The 20549-nt window shown below is 40.7% G+C and overlaps 1 protein-coding gene across 5 annotated transcripts in view; it reads left to right on the forward strand.

Moving 5' to 3' along the window:
- Nucleotides 1–20549, forward strand: part of RAB8B (RAB8B, member RAS oncogene family) — a 31347-nt gene that overhangs the window by 3896 nt on the left and 6902 nt on the right. For all 5 annotated transcript variants that reach the window (XR_008733351.1, XM_055717292.1, XM_055717291.1 and 2 more), the window contains exons 2-7: nucleotides 13120–13180; nucleotides 14353–14413; nucleotides 15799–15876; nucleotides 16971–17060; nucleotides 17825–17890; nucleotides 20062–20112. Coding sequence is in view for 4 of the 5 variants with exons in the window: in XM_055717292.1 (XP_055573267.1) it covers nucleotides 13120–13180; nucleotides 14353–14413; nucleotides 15799–15876; nucleotides 16971–17060; nucleotides 17825–17890; nucleotides 20062–20112 (407 nt within the window). In the remaining variant the exon portion in view is untranslated. The remainder of the gene's footprint in view (nucleotides 1–13119; nucleotides 13181–14352; nucleotides 14414–15798; nucleotides 15877–16970; nucleotides 17061–17824; nucleotides 17891–20061; nucleotides 20113–20549) is intronic.

A 20549-nucleotide genomic window follows, 5' to 3' on the forward strand; every position in this document is an offset into this window, starting at 1 on the left:
ACTTTTTGTTTAAACTGGTTTCTGTGGGAATAAAGTTATATCTTTTAGCTGATAGCATTTTTGACTTAATACAAAGACTTGCTGACTGACATAGAATCTGTTGCATTTCTTTTTTTTTTAATTCAAGACGCTCTCAGCGTTTGGCAGGAAGTTGCCCACACCAGATAGTACTGTATCTGAGGGTTGAAACAATTTGTTGATTTTACAGAAGTAACTTTTCCTTAGCCTGCATCTTGCAAAATGGGACACTCCTCCGGCAATCAAGCACGTGTACACTGACCTTTGAACACTTTGATGAAAAACCTTTGACAAGCAAAATTATCAACTTCCCTTTTGCAGTGAAATTTCCATGTCTGTAATGTGTAATGGAAATTGTTTTAGCCTACTCAAGTCAAAATTATTTCCTCACAGAGTATTTCTACTCTTTGTCCCCATGGTTCCTTGTACGTAGACAAAAGATTGGTTGTGTGTTTGTTGGGTTTTTTCCCACCCTCCCATTATGCTTCAGCATTCCCGATCCTCATTCAGTCAATTGCTTTTGGGCTTCACCAGATGGTAGGAGCTGTAGAAGAAAACACACATCAGTGATGGATGAGCAAAGGGAGGGAAGAGTCAGGAAGGCGTTGTCAGTAGTACTTTATTAATGGCTGTTATAATAAATGAATTGTAAGTAAGACTGAAGTGACTGAGACTAGTGTGTCTCAGGTGGTGCCGTTACTCATATCTGCAGAATGGAAGTGCACGTTCAAGGTTTGTGGGGTCTGGGACGTGGGACTCTTCAGGACAGTGCGAGAAGGAGGTCAGAGGGTCCATATGGGAATAGTGAAGATGGGGGTAATGGGGGTAAACGTCAAACTGGAAGAGTGATTACGTTTTCAAGTATCTGGTGGGTGGTCAGCAAGATGTTCTCCTGGTGGTGGTCAGAAATTGTCGTAGTTGGAAACATCATAGATTAAGAGCATTAGAGTTTTTGTCTCTTGTGACCTTAAATTCGATATTAATGCCTCGCTGGTAACTGAAGACGTCGTAGGCTTTGATTTTTGTCTGCCAGTGAGACTGCATTACCCTACTGTATTCTGCAACAGGCCAGCAATGTAAAGTGAAATTGCTTGGCTTTTATTAAAAATGCTGTTGCAGCTTTCTTGCTGCGTGTTATTCTTCAGGAGTGTGGCAGATGTCTAACTGGTCTGTGCCTGTTCCCAACTGGCAGATGGAGGTCTATCTTGGTTATGTGTTATCTGGTGGTTTGAGTGACAGGAGGGCAGCTTAGAGCTGCTTTTTGCCTTGGTTCGAGTGCGGAGCTAACACAGGCAAACGTTGAATGAATGTGGGAACAAATGTATTGATTGATTAATACAGGCTTTGGGAGAGGTATTAAAGACACATAGCTTTTGTTTGAGAATTTTTAATTTACTTTTTTGGGAGCATTTCCTAGCCATTCTGCAACATTTTGAACTGACTTAATTCAGAATTTAATTGAAATGCATAACAGGTGATGAAGAATACAAAGAATACATGCAGTATTTGTAGGGATACTTTATTTCAGGTTTTGTGGTAGAAAGTAGGTGTGTGTTTGTAATTCAAATGATATTATATTGCTTTTTATTTTTAATTGGATGTTATGGTAGCTTAAGTGCCCAGTCCATCAAGCTGACCATGGATACAGTAAATAGATCTGATCCTTTTCTAATGTGAATAAACTATGAATAATAGTAACTGCAATGGAGTTGCACTGTTTAAGACTGTTGTACAAGCAGAGTTGATCCAGAGGCTTTTAGTTGCTGGACTTGAAACTCAAAACTAAAGTCAGCAGCTTCCTGTCCCCACACGAGTTGCAGTGCCATGTAATTCAGTGTGTCTTAAAGGGGTTTTGACCAGTAATTGCGTGTATTATCAGTTTAATCTTGTGGTTTGCAGTCAGCTTTCCTCTTAAATGCAAGCTATGACACTTTTGATCAGATCATACATAGTTTTAAAGGCAGCTAAAGTGCTGCATGTTTCATAAGACTTCTCTTCTGCTGGGGAGAGTGAACAGTTGACCAAGTTTAAGATGATTTGTATTTGGTTTGCTGCTGCTGTGCAGACTACTGCTTTGGGCACCAGAGAGGAAAAAAACAACCACCCTGATGCTGAAGTTAGTGGCGTTTTTGTAGGTGTGTGGCAGCATCTAAGAATGCATAAAGCAGACTGGTCACTAACAGGAGTCTGGCACCGAATCTGGAGCTCAGGAGGAACAGGGTGAGTTTAAGAAATTGGGCAAAGCTGAAGTGGCTGCTAGCCAGGGAACACATACCCTGCTCACGCCCACCCCACCCCACTTTCTTTCATTTCCCAGAGATAAATAGATTTCCTTTGCTGAGACAAAATACCTTGTCTGTATGTTGTGACTTCTGATGGGATTAAAGCTGAAATAAGGTATCTGTGTCAACCCAGGCGTGGAAGGCAGGAGGAAGATACAGTAAGTGAGAGTAACTGCTGGCTGGGAGAATGTCCCTGGCTTAGCAGAAGTGGCTAGGGAGGAGTACTTAGAATATGCAGTGCACAAAAAAGAGGTGGAGTGGCCATGAAAAGAACCTTGCATAATGTAGGAAAACTGTTACATGCTGAGTATGGCCTTCATGAATAAGTTTTGCCTGTTAATTTAGGTAGTAAAAAGCCTTTCAAAAAAGGCCTATTTCATCATTCACATAAGAAGTCAAATAAAGCAGCCCTTCTTCCCTTAACGTCCTTTGCTTCCCAAACAAAACAAAAAAAACAAAAACCCAAACTCACATATTTACATCCATGTAAAAACATGGGCTTAAAAAAGCCTCCGATAAAAATGATGTTCCCAAAGTCTGTTGAGAGCGCTATCTTTAAAAATAACTTCAATAAGTATAAACCTTCTGCTTTGACTTCTGGCATGATTTTGCTGTCTCACTAGGTACCTTACACTCCTGTTTCTAAAACGTGACTGTATTTCAGATTCTTAACTGAAATTCCTAGATTAGATGATTTACCCTAACAAAGATAATTCTTCCTGGATGAGATACTCTGAACTTCGTAGATAATCAAGATCCTTTTGGCCAGAGTCACCAGTTACAAAGCTGTCTCTTACTGCCATTGCTGATATGTGCTTTTTTTTTTTTTTTTTTTTTTTCATTTTTATGCTTGTTTTATGTTGCTGGTATACATATTCGATGTACGTTTCTTTCCAATTTTAGCAGGCCCATGCCCTCTGAAGTCTCATCTGTTTAATGAGTGGGGTATTCCTGCATTCCTGTAAAAGATTAAAAAATTTCATCATTGCTCATCTCTTAATCACTTCTGTCTTTATAGTGGTCATGTGTAATTGATGCCTGCTCTGTCTAACATTATCCAATTCAACTTTTTTTTTTCTCTGCCTCTATCGTGGTATCCCTGAATTTCTCAAGGAGGTGCTTGGCAGTCCCGCTTGTTGGGCTATAGCACAGTGTTTAACTGTACATACTAACTGTTCCCATCGAGTCTTCCATACCTGTCTTAAATCTGCAGCTGGTGGAGTAGGTGTGCAGTACCTACCGTGGGTACTGCTGGAACAAAATACACAGAGTGTGTTGTTGCTACTGTGCAAGGGGTTTTTACCTCTGAGCAATCAACAACTTACCAACTCTTTCTTTGCTTTGTGAATCTCGGGACCCTCTGTATGTTTGCTTTTCACGTGGCACCTCTCCCGTTGTGAACAGCCAGTGGTATGGCCCCCAAGGCCTTTGTTTCTTCACTCTGAGTAACCAGTTCAGTATAGACATCCAGATCAAGTGGTAGCCCTGAAAGTTTCAATAGACTTTTTAAAAAAGAAGTGACATCTTCATTTCTCACCAGACAGTCATTTAGGTTCACCTGGACCAAAAAATACTGAGCAGAACCAAACCTAACCTTTTGGCCTGTTCTCATCATCGCAGCTGAAGTGTAGTATGTGAAAAGTGAACAATGAACTTTAAATCGTGGTGGCAAGGTAGCATTGGTTACATAGGAATTTTTAATAAGGCATTTTATCGACCTTTTGGATGCTTAAGATGCTAACTGTTGGATGATGTGTTTTGGGTTTTTTTGGTTTTGGGGTTTCTTTCTGACAGCAGTCAGTATTCAGTTAGAGTTATCATGGTTAAAGACAGCATCTTCTATGTTTTCTACATCTACAAACACATCTGACTTACAGGCAGGAGATTCAGGATCATCTTTTCCTGTTCTGGGGGATTCCATTTTCAATATTTATCTTTTTTTGGTCTTACCCACTAAATGATGTGTTTGATAAGGACTAATCACGTGTCATCTCATATTAAGCACTGGGCTTCTGAAAGAGTAATTATTTGTATTCCTAAGCCACTTTCTAAATGAGAAAATCTGGTGTTCTTACCCATTAAAACATGTGGCAAAGCTTATTTTTGTGTTTTCCATGTGCAGTAGAAAGCCATACGCTGCATATCCTAGACCTGAGGGAAAGAAGAGCTTCAAAGTAGATGACGTGCACAAGTCTCCCATTCATGACAGGTTGAGTGAGTATGGGGCTGGGTCATTGGCAGAGCGCTGCAGCCATTGCTGTTCTGTATCTAGCCGTAGCTGGTGGGAAGTACAGAGCAGCTGGGTACTGGCGTTGAGCTGCAGCTGCTCCAATGACGTCCTGGTGTGGGGGATCCACACTGGAGCTGCCTGCACGCTGCCTGTGGGCCACCTTCTGGTCTGTGTTATCTGGGGCTGTCATTTAATGGTCAGTTCAACAGAGCCTGTGCTCTGCTCCTCAGAGGAGGAGAGCTGTGACCGCGTGTACCTGTTCTTGAAGTTACGCCGTCAGTTGTCGTTACAGCTGGTGGTAAGTGGAATTGTGGAACTCACACAGAGGAAAGCTAACCTAGTCAAGAGAGAAAAGGATTTTGTCATGACTCTTTAGCAGCAGCACCTACCCTGGTTAGTTCAGCTAGCTGTGAAACTGTAGCCTCAGCTCCAGTCTGTTGGCTGATTTTAACATTTGCTGCTCTCCGGTTGCACGTTGGCCTAGAAGGAATATGTTCTTGAAACAGCTAAGTTAGTGCATTCCTCTTAGAGACAGTCAGTCTATAAATAATCCTTAAAATAAACAAACTTTGCTGTCTGTATCAGTAGTGCAAGTTTAATCTATTTCAAAATTTTTTTAGATTAAACTGAGTGACCACCAAATGTAGCTTATTTTACATTCAAAATAGAGTGAGAGGTAAACATAGCTTAATTTCTGTGCACTTTTGTAGAGCTGTAGTACCTGGGTTGTAAATGCTAAAAGACATTCAGCAGGGACCCAGCACTTTTGAAGTTGGGCTGTTGTGACAGTTGGTAACTTCACTCATGTCAAGCAGTATTAAGTGTTATTTTATCGTCTTTACATCTGGATTGAGTATTTTTTGTGTTTAAAATCATGCGATTCAAAGGCTGCTCAAAGCAATCTGTAAATTCTGATTTCAGAATGCTGAAAAGAAAATTTCACTTTGCAGGTTCTGCTGTTGTGACTGAAGCACTGTAATGCACGGTGGTGACGGCAGAACTCATAGGAGCACAGTTACGAACAAGTGGCTGAAGAGCACTGGGTTCAACTCTTAGTAGGACAGTCAGATTACACCATAGGTTATCAAGCTGTCAAAAACCTGAATGTTTCAAGGTGTAGGTTGGTCTAATTCACAGGCTGGTTGGGGTTGGAAGGGGGCTCTGGAGACCATCTAGCCCAACGCCCTGCTACAGCAGGGTCACCCAGAGCCGGCTGCACAGGGTCACGTCCAGGTGGGTTTGAATGTCTCCAGAGAAGGAGACACCACGACCTCTCCAGGCAGCCTGTGCCAGGGCTCTGTCACCCTCAGAGTAGAGAATTTCTTCCTCACGTTCAGATGGAGCTGCCTGTGTCCCAGTTTGTGCCCGCTGCCCCCTGCCCTGCCGCTGGGCACCACTGAACAGAGCCTGGCCCCAGCCGCCTGACTCTTGCCCTGAAGATACTTGTAGACGTCGGCAAGATCCCTCTCGGCCTTCTCCAGGCTGGGCAGGCCCGGCTGCCTCAGCCCTTCCTCATCAGGGAGATGCTCCATTCCCTCATCTTCATGGCCCTCCACTGGCCCCTCTCCAGCAATTCCCAGTCTCTCGAACTGGGAAGCCCAGCACTGGACATGGTGCTCCAGCTGTGGCCTCACCAGGGCAGAGCAGAGTTCACTATAATTCCGATGATTATAAGTTGTATTCCGAACTGCTTGTTGTCTTTTAAATAGTAAGTAGTTTATTTTAAGAAGGGAAGCTCAGCGTGGTAGCTGTACTGTAGCCGAGGAGCCGTGTGCTGCAGGAGGTGGCAGCTTGCTTAGCATTGTCAGTATTGGTCTGATCTTGGTAGCAGGTTTCAAGGTCTTGTGCACAGGAAACTGCCTGATGTTACATACACACATGGCACTTGTGTTCTTCGTTGGCTTACCAACTTCAGCCATTTGCAGGTATTTATTTCACCAGTGTAGTGTGTTTAAACTTTAAGAACCTTTACTGTATCTTTTCAAGGTGCAAGATGCTGCTTGTGTATCGCTGTGTAGATGCGGGTATTAGATTACTTGTATGGATGAATAGTAAGATGAAGAAAGGCCAGTTAACCTGAAGGAGCCTCTTCAGCCCACTCTGAATTTAGTAGTTATGGGCTGTCCAAAAGGAATAGAATACAGCTTTGTCTCATTAAGTTGTGAAAGGATGAATAAAACAGGTTGTGCTTGTGTGTAATTGTAAAATCTTACAACTTATTTAAAAGTGTTGACTTCACCCTGCTGTGTGGCTTCATGTTAATCTGCTGTATTTTTGAATGGTCGCAATAAAAGACTACTGTGTCTTTAATTTACATAGTGATACAAGACATTGCTGAGATCATCTGAAAATGCCTTGCAGATGTTACTAGGGACTAAAGCCAAACGTTCAAGTTCAAAATGATTAGACTTTGTTCTTTTGCATGAGGCTGTATGACACACTGGTGTGTTGCAAGTGTTCCCCACCCTGCCTTTTACACTGATCTTTTTTCCTACTTGGTCATTTCTTAATGTTTACTGAAAACCTTCAAGGAAGATCTAATACAAAAGCAAATTTCTGAGGCTTCATTTATCTGCCTTTATGGATGGAGACAGTGTACTGATGTAGTGCAAGACAATATTCCCTCAAAAACACATTCAAAAAATAATTGTATATTTAATCCAAATCCTGCAATATCTGCTGCTGAGAATAAAAAACTAGTAACCGCTGACTAAGCTTGTGGAGAAAATCAGTGGGAACAAATTGACATCCCTCAGCTGTTGGATGCATATGGACAAGAACAGGTTTCTGGGAGAGTGTTGTCCTGTTGGTCTTTCTGTGCTTGGAATCTGCATGGAAGGTGCTGAAACTTACCAGCTCTGTTCATGTGTGTCCACACAAAGCTCATGTGTGTCATCGGTGTGGATATCTGTGTGTCCATTTTTTGGTGAGCGAGGTGTGTCCTTCAGTACCTGTTGCTTACAGCTCTTCAAAATACAGTGAAAAGCAAATGCACTAGCAGAAGCTGGGTCTGAAACATGTACTGCTGCAGTATCTTGGAGATTACAGGGGCGGCTCTCTCAAATTCAAACCCAGCCTTTGGAGCCTCAGCAGGGTGATGCCGACGGTTGCAGCTATACTATGCAAGTTACTGTAAGTCACTGCTTGCTAGTGATGTTCCTCTGTGCAGCTTAGTCACTTGCTGTGCACAAGAAGCGAGGCCTGCAGGGAGAAGTATTTTCCAAGTAATTCTCTCCCAGAATTCTGCAAACTGAAGGTGAAGCACATTGATTTTTTTCAGTCGTGTGTCTCTCCTCACTTCCTTTTTTTGAAGGTAGGTTACAAATCTGCTTGCTCATTTCTAGGTTGCTTTTAAGTCAGCTCAAACTCTCGAGTGACTGCAGGAAAATGTTTTCCTTTCCTTCTGTGTATCTTGAAGTCTCTTGCATGTTATGTCTTGCAGTAAAGAAGGTAGAAATTTTTCTCCCTCTCCAGCTCTGTCCACTGAAAAAAATCAACCCCCCTACAACCCCACATATAAACACGTCAGGATTGAACTGATGTGTAAATTCCAGTTGTTCTGGTGCTGTGTTGCTCCAAAGGGTACCGAGACTCTGTACCTTGACTCCTTTCCCCATCTTGTAATTAATTCCTTTTTATTGTGATCTGTGTGCAATGGTGATAAGTGTTGCAAAGTTTCTGTTTATCAGGAAATACCATTGGAAAAACCTTTTGTTTCCATTTGATTTTACTTCTTCCATTCTTACTTCAAAAGGCTAAGGTAAGATTTAGATAAGTAGGAAGATAACTTCTTTGAGGGTGGAGGTTTTATTACCTGGAGGTCATACCAAACAATCTCTTAATTTTTAGTTTGATAAGCAAGATCTGATACTGTGGTGCATCTTTTACATTCTTTGTTAAATGGGTCTGAAATGAGACCCTTTCTAGCAAGCAAATCAGGTATTACTTTCTCGCAGCTTCTTTGCCAGTTTTTGGTGTTTAATCACCTTTTAAAATTACCTTGGCTTATATATTGAAAAAAAAAAGAAAGCAACCAAAAAAACAACTAGACCATTTAAAATGGTAGTACATTTAGTACTTTTTTTTTTCTTTTTTTCTTTTTTTAAATAAAGTATTACTTTGACAGAGATGGAAAAATACTCTACTGTGGAAGTTATACAGGCTAGTGTATGGTGTCAGAGATTGGCACTTATTTGCATCTGAAAGGGGTAATTTCCTGGCTGATTTTTTGCCACAGCTGCACCAGAAGAATGTTATCAAATGTACCGACTCCATGAACTTAGTGAAATGAGAAACCTGTTAAATCAACGAGTTAAAATCAACAGGAATTGTCATCTGTTCATACAGCATTCTTATATGTAAGGTCCAGCTGCTGCAAGCTAACGTTGAACCACATGAAAAATTAACTTACAATACTGGTTAACTGTGCACTACAGCTAAATATTAGGAACTGTAATATTTGCTTGACAGTGGGTACTCAACGGTTGTCATTTTTTTAACATTAACATGCAGGTCTGTCTTTTCTGTCTTTCACTACTTGTATTATTTGAGAACGTGGCCCTCGCAGTACCCTCTTGCTGAGCAGACTGAAGGCCAGCGAAACCTTTGCCTTCAGGAAGCGGTTGCTGGTACAGTTGTGCTCCAGCTGGAACACTTCGGTTTGGTGTCTTTGTGCCGCAGCATTTTCTGTAGCAGAAAGCTGGTTTCAAAGAAGAAACAAGGCAATCTGTAAGTCCAAACCCGGGTACTGTGTAGGGAAGAGTTGTAGCGGAGGCCTCACTGAAACTGATTCTGTCACACTGAAGAACCTGAGACGCTGGTGCCGGTGGCTACGGGAGTAAAATCATGGGTGAGGGGAGAACAAAAGAGTAACAGCAATGCCTTGAGAGTAAGCTGCTGTTCAAAAAACTGAAGTAGCAAAATAAAGTGTTTCAGCACCTCTGTTCAGTTTGTTCTTCCGTTCCTGTAAGAATTGTCAGGCTGGTTTTGTTACGGTTTGTAGTGGAAAACCATTGGTACTAAAGCTGGAAAAGGAACTACTTAGCATGCACAGCTGGGCAGGCCTGTATATTTAGTATTGTAATGCAGCTCTCTGGAACATTTCCAAATGTCTCTTGAAAATGATTGCATTACAGCATAATTATGGGTAAAATCTGCCTCAGCTGGCAGGAACAAGCAGGAATGTGTAGCTAGGGAGCGGAGCAGTAGAAGAAGAAGTAGTAGTAGCAGAAGAGCTTTTGGTGTATGAGATGAACATGACTTCTTGGCTTAAATCGGAAGAGGCCCAGGTGGGGCCAGCCTCCCTGGCCTCTGCTGCTTGGCTTTGTGCTGTTGGGCAGGGGTGTGCCCGAGCTGGTGGGCTTTCTTGGCTTTGCGTAGCGCTCCCAGGTAAATAGGGCAGCATGAGCTCTCATGGGGTCTTGTGCAAGTCTGTGTGCGCTAGTGGCACTGCCTTTTTTCTTGGTGTGCAGATTTCTCCGCTCAGTGTATTCTTTGGCAGAGTTTGGTTGGGACCTATGGGAGAAAACACTCAGTAAAGTGAGGAGGGAAGGTGCATCCCTGGCCTATAGTTAGCAAGGATCTGAAAAGGGGTTTGAAGGACAAGAAACTCTCAGCTGCTTTTTCCCCGGTGCTGCAAGGGAGATGAAAGCAATTACAGTCCTAACCAATGCACAGTCTGGGTCTCAGCCTCATCCTTGCAGGCTGCAAGTGTGTGATTCCTGCAACAGATGTTTTTATTTCACTATCTAATACGTACCGAGTTGCTAGGTGGACAGCTGTGTCTCAGACGTTTGTGTGGCAGCTCTGCTGTAGCAGTTAAAAGCAATTTTCCTGTTAGCCGTTCTATTCTAAGAATTAATCTGGGTCTGTATTTCCTAAAAGCTTCCAAAACTTATCTTTGGATGGACATCAAATGTTTCTGGGCCTTTTTTTCCCTACTGGAAAGAACAGTGTCACATGTGGCGTTTTAAAACCGTGAAAGCCATGTGATACTTTGCACTCAAGCTTTCTGATTTGCAAATGACCCTTTTTTGTTGGAGCCAAGTACCTTTTCAAACTCCTGTATCCCAGTGTGTGACTGTGCAAAATAAGAATTCATTGACAAGGGGAGCTTTCTGTCAATAATTACTTTTGAAATGCTATAGTCATTAATGTTTTACATGGCGTAATTTCAATTTAACTGCACCCTAGACAGTCGGTACGTGGCGGTGCCCGTGCCTGGCAGGAAGCGGTAGCCGTGTCACCCTGCTTGTGCTACCAACGTTTGCAGCTCACCGCTTCCTGGCGCCGAAGCGAAAGAACAAAAGCAGCGCCAGTTTCTAGTCCATTTTAGTCTCAGAAAAGTCGCAGCTGCATGTGTTAAACTTCTTAGTATCATAACAGAGGCGCTTGGGGCCTTCCCTTTCATATTCCTCTTTCAGCTTTGAAGTTCATCTTTATTCAAAAATTTTGGTGAGGTTCCTACTAGAAACCTGAAGTTCTGCAAAGCTATTTTTTGTGTAGATCCCGAGTTTTACAAGTGATCAAAGGAATGGTTGCATCAGTCATTTTGGCGCTGTGAGAGGAATGACTAACCACGAGAAACCCGTCGGTGCAAGGCGTGAGTTGGTGTGCACACATAGCTGGCCGCAGCGTGAGCTTGCTGCCTCAGAAAACCGTCCCGTGGGGGTCTGTCCCTGTTCCTGCTGGTGGGTCTCGGCTTCAGCCGGTGACAACACATACAGAATTCTCTTGGAGCCACAGTAGGCTCCCAACCTAGTTTTCCCCGTAGTTGTTGAACTTAATTCTAAGACTTCAGGCCTAGACACAAAGGAGCTTTTAAAACTGGTTGTCCATGATACGAATTTTTCCGGAAAGGGGATTGTGTTCATGCTTCATGACCTTTGAGGCCAAGAGAAAATCTATGCAGATCAAAGGTTATTTGTTTTCAGACCTGAATACAATTACCTGTGATTGCAGCAGGTTGCACGTAGTTAGGAGAAAAATCTTTCCAACAAGGGAGACACAAAATCATATCGAATGTAAAATGGAAACACTTGCCAAACTTCTGTTACAGATAATAAGGATTTTTTAAAAGTACACATCATTCTTGTGTCATTTTTAGAAGAATACGAATTAATGGAAGTGTCTTTTTGCCTGTAAATCCAGTAGTGAATCTTGGGAAATTTTAATTGTAGCAGTAGTCATAGTATTTTAAATTCATGCAATTAATTTCATATGCTGTTAGAAGTGCTGGTGTGATATTTCTGCTCTTAATTTGTATTCTAATGGGCTAAACTATGTATCCATAGCACATCGAGATTAAGTAGCTGAAACTTGGTATTTTTGGTATATTAAAATATTAATTTTGCATGTGAGAAGAATGAAATCAAATAGTTAATGAATGTCCATATTTCATATTCAAATGCTACTGTAGTATATTAAAAACATCCCGTAGCTTCCTGTTTAAGTGATAGATGAATTCTTAAAGCTAGAATCAGCGTTCGTCCATCCAGTTCAGATGCTCTTGATAATTGTCACTTAAATTAATCAGAAGAGATTAAAAAAATAAAAAAACCTACCCATCCACCCCCAATCTTTTACAAACTGACTAAATATTAAGTAACTGTTTAAGATTCAGTGAAGAAAAAATAGGCCATTGGTTTCAAAGCAGATTAGTTGCGGGAGTACACGGGGGTGGCTGTCCTGGGATTAAAAAATGTGGGACTCGAGCACTCTCAATTTGAGTTATATTATAGTATAGCTTTAGAGACGTGGAAGTTCATGTAGTCCAGGGAAAAGGCTAGTCTGGAAATCTTGGCTTTGATTCATAGGTCCATTTGATCCCTTTAAACCTTAAAAGACATTATTAAGCCCTTCTGAATTAATTTTTTTTCTCCTCCCCCCCCCCCCCTCGCCCCCCCCGCCCCCCTGCGCCGGTTTAACATCTGTGTTCAGAATCAATCTCAGAAACTGGTGGGGTACCCTGTGGGAGTGTAAGGGGAGGAAAGAAGTGTTTTCTTGATACATTTTGGAGCTTTCTAGCAAATCTTACTACTCCTAAACACTGTTGAAAAAGTCCCATGCATTATCTACTTCAGCCACTTTCAGTAATTATCTGTATAGCTTTTATCTCCTGTGATGCTTTACCATTTACTGTGATGTCCGATTATCAAAATCAGATGCCAGCTTTGGGAAGGAACTAAAGGGGTCATAGTATGTATATTTTTCCTTGGAGCCAGCAGTTTCTAGGGAGTTGACTTGAACTGCAGGGGCTACTCAAAAGCTGAGAAAAATATACATTCAAACCAATGACTTTATTGGTGTAAAATGGAAGAATTTTGAGATGAAATCTTCCTCGTAATTTTGACTAACTCTGGCAGTGAGTCCAGATTGGGTCAGTTTTCATTGTGCAGAATAATTTATCCGTCACATGTTGGATGCAGCTGAAAACCTTTGTGCATCCTCAGTGCTCCCTAGTGTTTGGAAGAAATGACAGCTTTGGAGTAATTCTTTTACCTAAGTTTGCTCTTACCGAATTGTCAAAAGGAAACTGAACACTTCCTTTTCATTTATTGCAAAACTTAAGAGTATCTCTTTCTCTGGCAGGAATCGACTTTAAGATCAGAACAATAGAATTAGATGGAAAGAAAATCAAGCTACAAATATGGTAAGTATTCCAAAGTAATTTGAAGTTTTCAGTGAGTATTGAATTATCTTTGAGCAGGAATACTTTATAGCTGTTGAGCCTGGGTGTGCCAGAAGTTTCATACCTTTTATTCATTGGCTGCCCATGAAGTTTATGCGTGCTTCTGGCTTGCTCTTGGGGTGGTTCTGCTTTAGTAGCACAGGAAACGGCCCGTTCAAATGCAACATGAGAGCAACTTCCCATTTTATCAAAAGCTGTCCTCTTAAATGTGCATTTAGCTATTCCATGGGGAAGAGAAGCATTAACTCCATAGCTGTAAACTAAAATGTGCAATCTAATAAAATGTGATGTTCTCTGGTACTTTGATGTCTAATTTTACTCAGAGGCACAGGTTAGTGATAGTACTCCCACTGCTTGCCTGGTGGGTTAGCAGAGACCGAGCCTCCTGATAGCAGCAGATGAGTAGTTTTGGAGTAGCATTATTTATTACACATGCCAAACTCTTAAAATGCTCCTGGTGAATGTAGGATTCCTGCTGATTTCTCAAGTTCTAGCAAAGATAGTTGTGATACTTGCATGTGAGCCACAGTTCTTGTGACTGAGGAAGCAAAGTGCCAGGAGTGGTGGGTACAAATTTTCTGTGGAATTTAAGGCAGAAAGCTAGGTTTTGTCAGGCCTTTGAGGTTCAGCAACCCTAGGTGTGACTAGTAGCCAAACACTTTGGTCCTCCTGTTCACTCACAGGTACTGCTTTGAAGTCATCTAGGATAAAATACCAGCACCCAAACATGTAGTGGTGGATTTTAATGCTAACTGTACGTGAAAATGCACTATCCTGAAATACTCTACTGCGGCATGTTTTGGGTTTTGTTTCGAGCAGGACTGGGATGCATCAGAGCTGCCTCTCTTAGTTATTCTAGGGAAGGCTGTGTAGTAATGAGTGTTATTGCTTGCATGAAAATTTAAATGCTTTTGTGCCGTATTTATGGTGCTGCTATAACCACTGATGTAAGTAGGATCGCTTGGGGGTGAGGAAGGTGTTGAGGGCTGGAGAAACTTGTGCAAATACAGAAAAAGTATTTTTTCTTAATGAGGGAGTATCAATATGTTGTTACTCTGTTTAACAAGACACGTCTAAGTACAGAAGGTTGTAAAGATCACCTCCAACAAATACTTGTTTTCACTGAATTTTAGGGATACAGCAGGCCAGGAGAGATTCCGCACGATCACAACGGCTTACTACAGAGGAGCCATGGTGAGTGCTCTCACTTCACAAAAAGCTAGGCACAACTAGTGTAACTGGTTTGCTGCTCCTGAGGTTATATCATGTTAAGTCTTCAGCTGGAGGAGTAGGTAATTGTGGCGTGAGATGCCACAACTGTTGGTTTTGGTTTTTTTTTGTTTTGTGGTGTTTTCTCTGTTTTTCTTTTTTTAAACCTGCTGGTACTTTGTCTAGTCCTGTCTTTGTGATGAAACTTCAAGTCCTATTGTCTTCTTTAATTAAAATTTTGGCAGATTATAGTAAGTTAAGCTGCCCAGCTGTAATCAGGCAGGGTTTTTTTTAATGCAATCAACCTCTTTAAACATTTGAAATGTCTGAAAATAGGTAATGAATTATTTTAATATTAAAAGTGATTTGACTGAATTGCTTTTCCAGACAGTAGAGAATGCAGAATCTGGGCTAGAAGCACAGTCACTTATTAAAGCTACTGTTACCTTTTCCTCCATTAAGAATGACTTGGGGTCAATTAACTGACTTGGAGCCTGTACTCTTTGTGTTACAACTGCTTGTAATGCATTCTTAATGCTGTGATTGGAGGTACTTTATGTTGGGACACTTAATTTCTTGCTGATGACTAGCTATTGCTGCTGCTGCGTGTTCTAACTGCTTTGTATGAACAGATTGGTAACATTCATAGGCTGGCTGTGGGTCCAAGTAATTTCACTATTACGGAATACAGATGGGGAGAAATAGTAATGGTTGTGGCTCTGTGTTAGAGCTTTCTAGTATTTAAACAGGTTATGGCAGTGACATGGTCTTCTCCCCACCTCCCAGTCCACGGCCAAGGACTTTTCTTTGTCCTCCGAGGAATGACTGGAAAGGCAATAAGGAATGGAGGTGAACCTGGCAATCTGTCCTTAATGCAGCTGTTGTGTGGTTTCCCATGCTTTGCTAATTGTTGAGAGCTCACACTAGTATACGTACCTAACTGTCTGAAAGAGCTAAAGCTTCTGGGAGAGCACCTAGTGCCAGCTTTGCTGTAAGTATCTACTGGCCCCAGCAGACTGGATCTCACAGGTTTGTCATCTTTGACTGCTTAAAGCTGCTGCTTCTAAATTTTGCTTTAACAGTAGTGTCTTGGTTGCTGTTGTAGTAGAATTTCTAAACTTTTCCTGACTGTAGCCTAATAATTTAAAACTTCATATAGGAGGTGTGTTTGACCTCTTAACAGTGCCAACAGTTGTTAAATATTAAAATTTTGGGTAAATTCTCAGCAATGGCATAATGCTTTGAGAAAGGATTCTAGGTGTGTAAGTTGTATGTTGAATTTCTTGCAAGTATACTCAAACCAACAACATATGTTGAAACTCAACCAGTAGTGCTAGCTCATCTAATGAGATTTTCTTACTTTTATTTAGGGAATTATGCTGGTGTATGACATCACAAATGAGAAGTCTTTTGACAACATAAAAAACTGGATAAGAAACATAGAGGAGGTAGGCGCTTTGGAAAGTACTTCTTACTTGTTCCATCTTATGATTTCCCTGGGACAAATAATAAGTAATTGTTTGCTTTCATTTTAGTAGCCAACATATAGTAGCCATAGTAGCCAAGTTAGACCGTGCAGTGAATGCAACAGTGATTATTGATGATGAGAATATTCATTCTTGTTCATCTAGGGGTAGAAGGTAGAAAGTAAGCATAAAGTATGTCAAAACTGCTCTTACTATATGGCTTGTATTCTTTTTTGCTTTTGGGTGTGTCTAAGGAATGGGAAGGAGCAAGATCTCAGGGTCTACCTTTCACTGAGATGATGACAAATCTGTCTCATTTCAGTTGTTAACTGTGTTGTGTGTGTGTCCGACTAGAGGTTTCTGACCTTTTCATTTGGTCTTGGGTAAGCTTCCTTCCTGCTGACTTACTGTAAGCTATTTAGTGGGATGTGCTGTCAAGTAGGGATAGGTCATTGTGAAGTTAGAGAAGAAACCTTAATTTTAGTGAAGCTGTAGTTAGATAACAGAATCTTACTCGTTGTTTTCCCTTAAACATAGAATCCGTGGGCTTTTCTTTAGTATTTCTTTAGTATTGTTCTTTGGCTCTTAAACAAAATTCCGTATTAGTGACCAATTTGATTCAATAGTGACTGGGCTAGAAAGTTCTCTTGCTGAATTGATTAGTAAAGTATTGATTATTTAAAAGTATTTTGTTAATAACCTGTTTTAAAAATGCAAATGTATCACATAATGATACTCCAGCCCAATACCCTAGGTGTCCATGCACCACTTGGAAGTGTGTACTGTTACATTTCCAGAACAACTGAATGCCTGTGTGTGTGAGCAGCCTGGTACAGAGCTCATAGTACTGTTTTGATCTGTAATAATACTCCGGCAAATTTAATCTAGGAGTATTTATTCCAACCTGGTTTAAATATTAAATTGCTTGTTTCGAAAGTCAGTCTCCTTGCCAGCAATGCATTAACAGTAGACAGGTTTTAAAAAAGAAAATACTCATTTGTAGATGAGTTTGACACGTAACCTCTTTTAAATAATGATGCACTTTGTTTGCGAGAGATTACTTTTTCTTCTTTCAGCATGCCTCTTCAGATGTGGAAAGAATGATCCTGGGTAACAAATGTGATATGAATGAAAAAAGACAAGTTTCAAAAGAAAAAGGGGAGAAGGTAAGCTTTGGTGAATCAACTTAATTAAGAGCCTGCTTTTCTTAGGATTTTCGCTGCTGGGGGTTTGGTGTGTTTTAAGCACATGAGAGGTAATGGGCCTCAAACCTCTTGTTTTAGATACTTCTATATATTATAGGATGCCAGGCTTGGGTTTTTTGATTTTTAAATAACACTTGACTGTCTTCAGGTTTCAGTAAACCTAATGGCACTATTGTCTTGAAGGGAAGATCCTGTAAAGAACACTGACCTTTGCTATAGCGAGCGTGAGATATTCTACATCTCGGTATAAAGCTTTGTATATAGTTTGACCTTATTGTACTTGTTTCACCATGGTGGTTACTTGCTCTTTTCATAAGTACTGTTATTAAAGCTGAAGTAACTAGTTGTTCTGCAGAAGAAACAAGCAAGTAAGAATACTATATAATCTGTTATGTACACAGCTAAGTAGTGTAGTTGCTTGTAACACCATTTACGAGATGATGGTAGTTATCTGTGTCTGTAAATCTGTATCAATGAAGATTCTAACTTACTGTTCTTTTAGGTCCTAATTAAGTCTTTTTGTAAGAAATTAATCTCTGTTGATTTTGAGGTTCACATGAGGGTATGACCTGTTCTAATGGTTTGCCTAATTGTCCAGTAACTCGATGGGTTTGTTTTTGAAAATTGCTACAGTATACAGCATTAATTCTGTTATGAACCGATGTAAAATGTTTCTTTTACAAAGGAACTTCAAAAACACTGAAAAACTTTAACCTCTCTTCTAGTTAGCAATTGATTATGGAATCAAATTTTTGGAGACAAGTGCAAAATCCAGCATAAATGTGGAAGAGGTAAGTGATGTGCATTATGCTTAGGTGTGTTTCTTGAGCTGCTACTATGGAGGCGTGTTTCATGATCTGCTGGGCTTTCTGACCTGATCTGGGACCTGAAGTCCTAACTGTGCTCCTGAGTCACCACTCTTGTTGTATTCAGAGAGCTGCTGTAAAATCCAGCATTTCTTGTATTCTGGTAGTGTCTGGAATTGTGTTCTAAACCGGTGTTAAGAGCAGTTTGCTGTTACTGTAGCAAACAGTTGCTTTAGACTTCTGTGCCTCGCTACTTAAATTGCAGTGCTTTTGGACAGGAATAGAAGTAATTTTAGAGCAATGCTTTGTGCAGGAAATTGGATTCCAGATTCTTTACTTTCAGAATAACAAGCTACTGTGTCAAGGAGCCTTCAGGTTACTACTTAAAGGGTGCTGTGCGGATGAGACTGAAGATTTGTTTGTTAACCTGGAACACCAGCACAGACTGACTGCCATAAGCTGATGTTAGAGGAGGAAGAAGGCTTGTAATGCTATCTATAGACTTGCAATCTGTTTTCCTGTAAATGAATTTTATGCTAAAAACATGAGATCCCTATTTATGAGAGCATAAGGAAGGAGAATCGGAAGGAAGCGTGGCTCAGCTCCAGTCTATCTTACCATGAATCACTCTTGTCATCTCAGAGAGGTGGGGGGAGGATCTTAACGCTATGACAAGGAGTGTGGACAAGACGATAAGATGATAGCAAAAGGCAGTTACATTAAGATTCATTTATTCAGATAAGGCAGACTTGTTCTTATATGTTGTTCCTGTACCTAATCATCTAAAAGCCCTTCCGCATGTATTGGTGGGATACCTTTTAAAAGTCCTCCAAACGCATACTTAATTCAGATCATGCAGCCAACAAATTAACTAGAAACTGAAGAGATCGTTACTTTAAAATAACATGAATGATGCCATGCCAGACAAGCGTTTTTCTTCTGATTGCAGGATGATGGTTGTACAGTATAGCTAGAGCGGACTTAGTTGCATTGTGGTGCATCTGGGGTAGTGCTGGACCTGATTTGCCCAGTGTCGTTATGATTCTTGCAGCAGATAGTGGAAGTGTGAACATGAGCAGCTAATACCAGTGGTGGACAGCAGTATTCTCTGTATAGAAAGCACCTATCTTCAGTAATTTCTCCAGATAGTTGACTTGCTCTTTCATGGCATGTCCTGCGATTTCATTTTAACTCCTGTGGGTCATGACATGTACAGTAGTGTGTGCTCACTCCAAACGACTTTGCTATGTGATTTTTTTAAAAAAAATTGTCACATGATTAGTGAAGAAAGTATTAAAAATTGCAGCTGGTACGGGCATTCAACAAGTAATGATTTAGTCGTCTTTCTACCAAATGTTGAACTTGTGGGAAATGACGCAATCATGTTATTCTGTATTCCTGTGATCAGAAGTGATTTCATTTATTTGTTGTGATTTATTTGCATTAAATGAGTGTCTCTCTGGATATATTCCAAACACAATGAGAGGGGAAACGTTTACAGTTTTTTACATTCTGGAGCTGTCCTCGGGTTGTTGATGTCTCCAGGTAGCCTAAAATCTTGCTTTCCCTTCTTCTGGAGAGTTGCAGATTTTCTTCTGCTGCAGAGGTTTTTTTGCTCCTTTATACATTGAAGTCTGAGATGCTGAGATTTGCTGATGATTTTTTTTTTTCTTTTTTAATAGGGATGTTGGAAGCATAAATAAACATTATAGATAGCCCAGGAGCAAAACTTTTGGAGAACAGAAAGCAAGCTAGCCTGAATGTGAATTCCCAGGCATGCCATCCCCAAACCTTTCCGTGGTTTTCTAGTTACAGTGCGCAGTGCAGTTGGGGGTGGGTGGGTAAGTATTAGTGCATGCAGCGCTCTCTTCAGCAGACTTTTTTCTTTTTGGCGAAGAGGTACATGATGGGAAAGTCAGTTTACTTGCTTCAAAGACTGGGGATGGAGACTAAAACCAGAGTTTTTTATTGTAAAGCATACTTAGTGCAGTTTTAGGTAAACAGCTATTATACGTAGAGCGCCTTGCAATGCGAAGTGCTGGCAGTGCCCTACAGAATACTGTACTGTTAATGTGTCTGGCTACTCCGTATCGATCTTATCTTTAATGTATCTCGTGACTAACTTTCTCTTTTTTTTTATTTCCACTCCTTACCAGGCATTTTTCACACTTGCACGGGACATTATGACAAAGCTCAACAGAAAAATGGTTTGTATTTCCAGTTGGCATACAAACTAGATACATTGAAATGACTGCTATAATAATTGTCTGAGAAGTAGCCCTACCAAAAAACTGCTGGGGATTACAGGGTGTGCTAGATAAATTTGAGCAAAGGGTGCTTTATCAGGCTTTATTACACGTCAGCATGTAATTGTTCTTTATTTTGCATGAACAGTAACACTGAGCAGCCTGAAATTGATGTGTTCTTTTGAAATGTAACAGTGTGCTCTTTGCTTTATTAAATGTCGAATTATGTCTCAAACTACTTCAGCTAATACTTGAGATCTGGATTGCTGGATAAATCTTCATTTTTAAAATAGGCATTTTTATTGAATGATTAACAGAGTCTGGATAATTGAGGAGCTCAAGTTGCAACAAACTGCTGCTCTGCTTATAGCTTTGCAAGGCAGAGGAGGTGGGGAGGG

This window comes from Falco cherrug, chromosome 7 (assembly GCF_023634085.1).
Source record: "Falco cherrug isolate bFalChe1 chromosome 7, bFalChe1.pri, whole genome shotgun sequence".
Lineage (NCBI taxonomy): Eukaryota > Metazoa > Chordata > Aves > Falconiformes > Falconidae > Falco > Falco cherrug.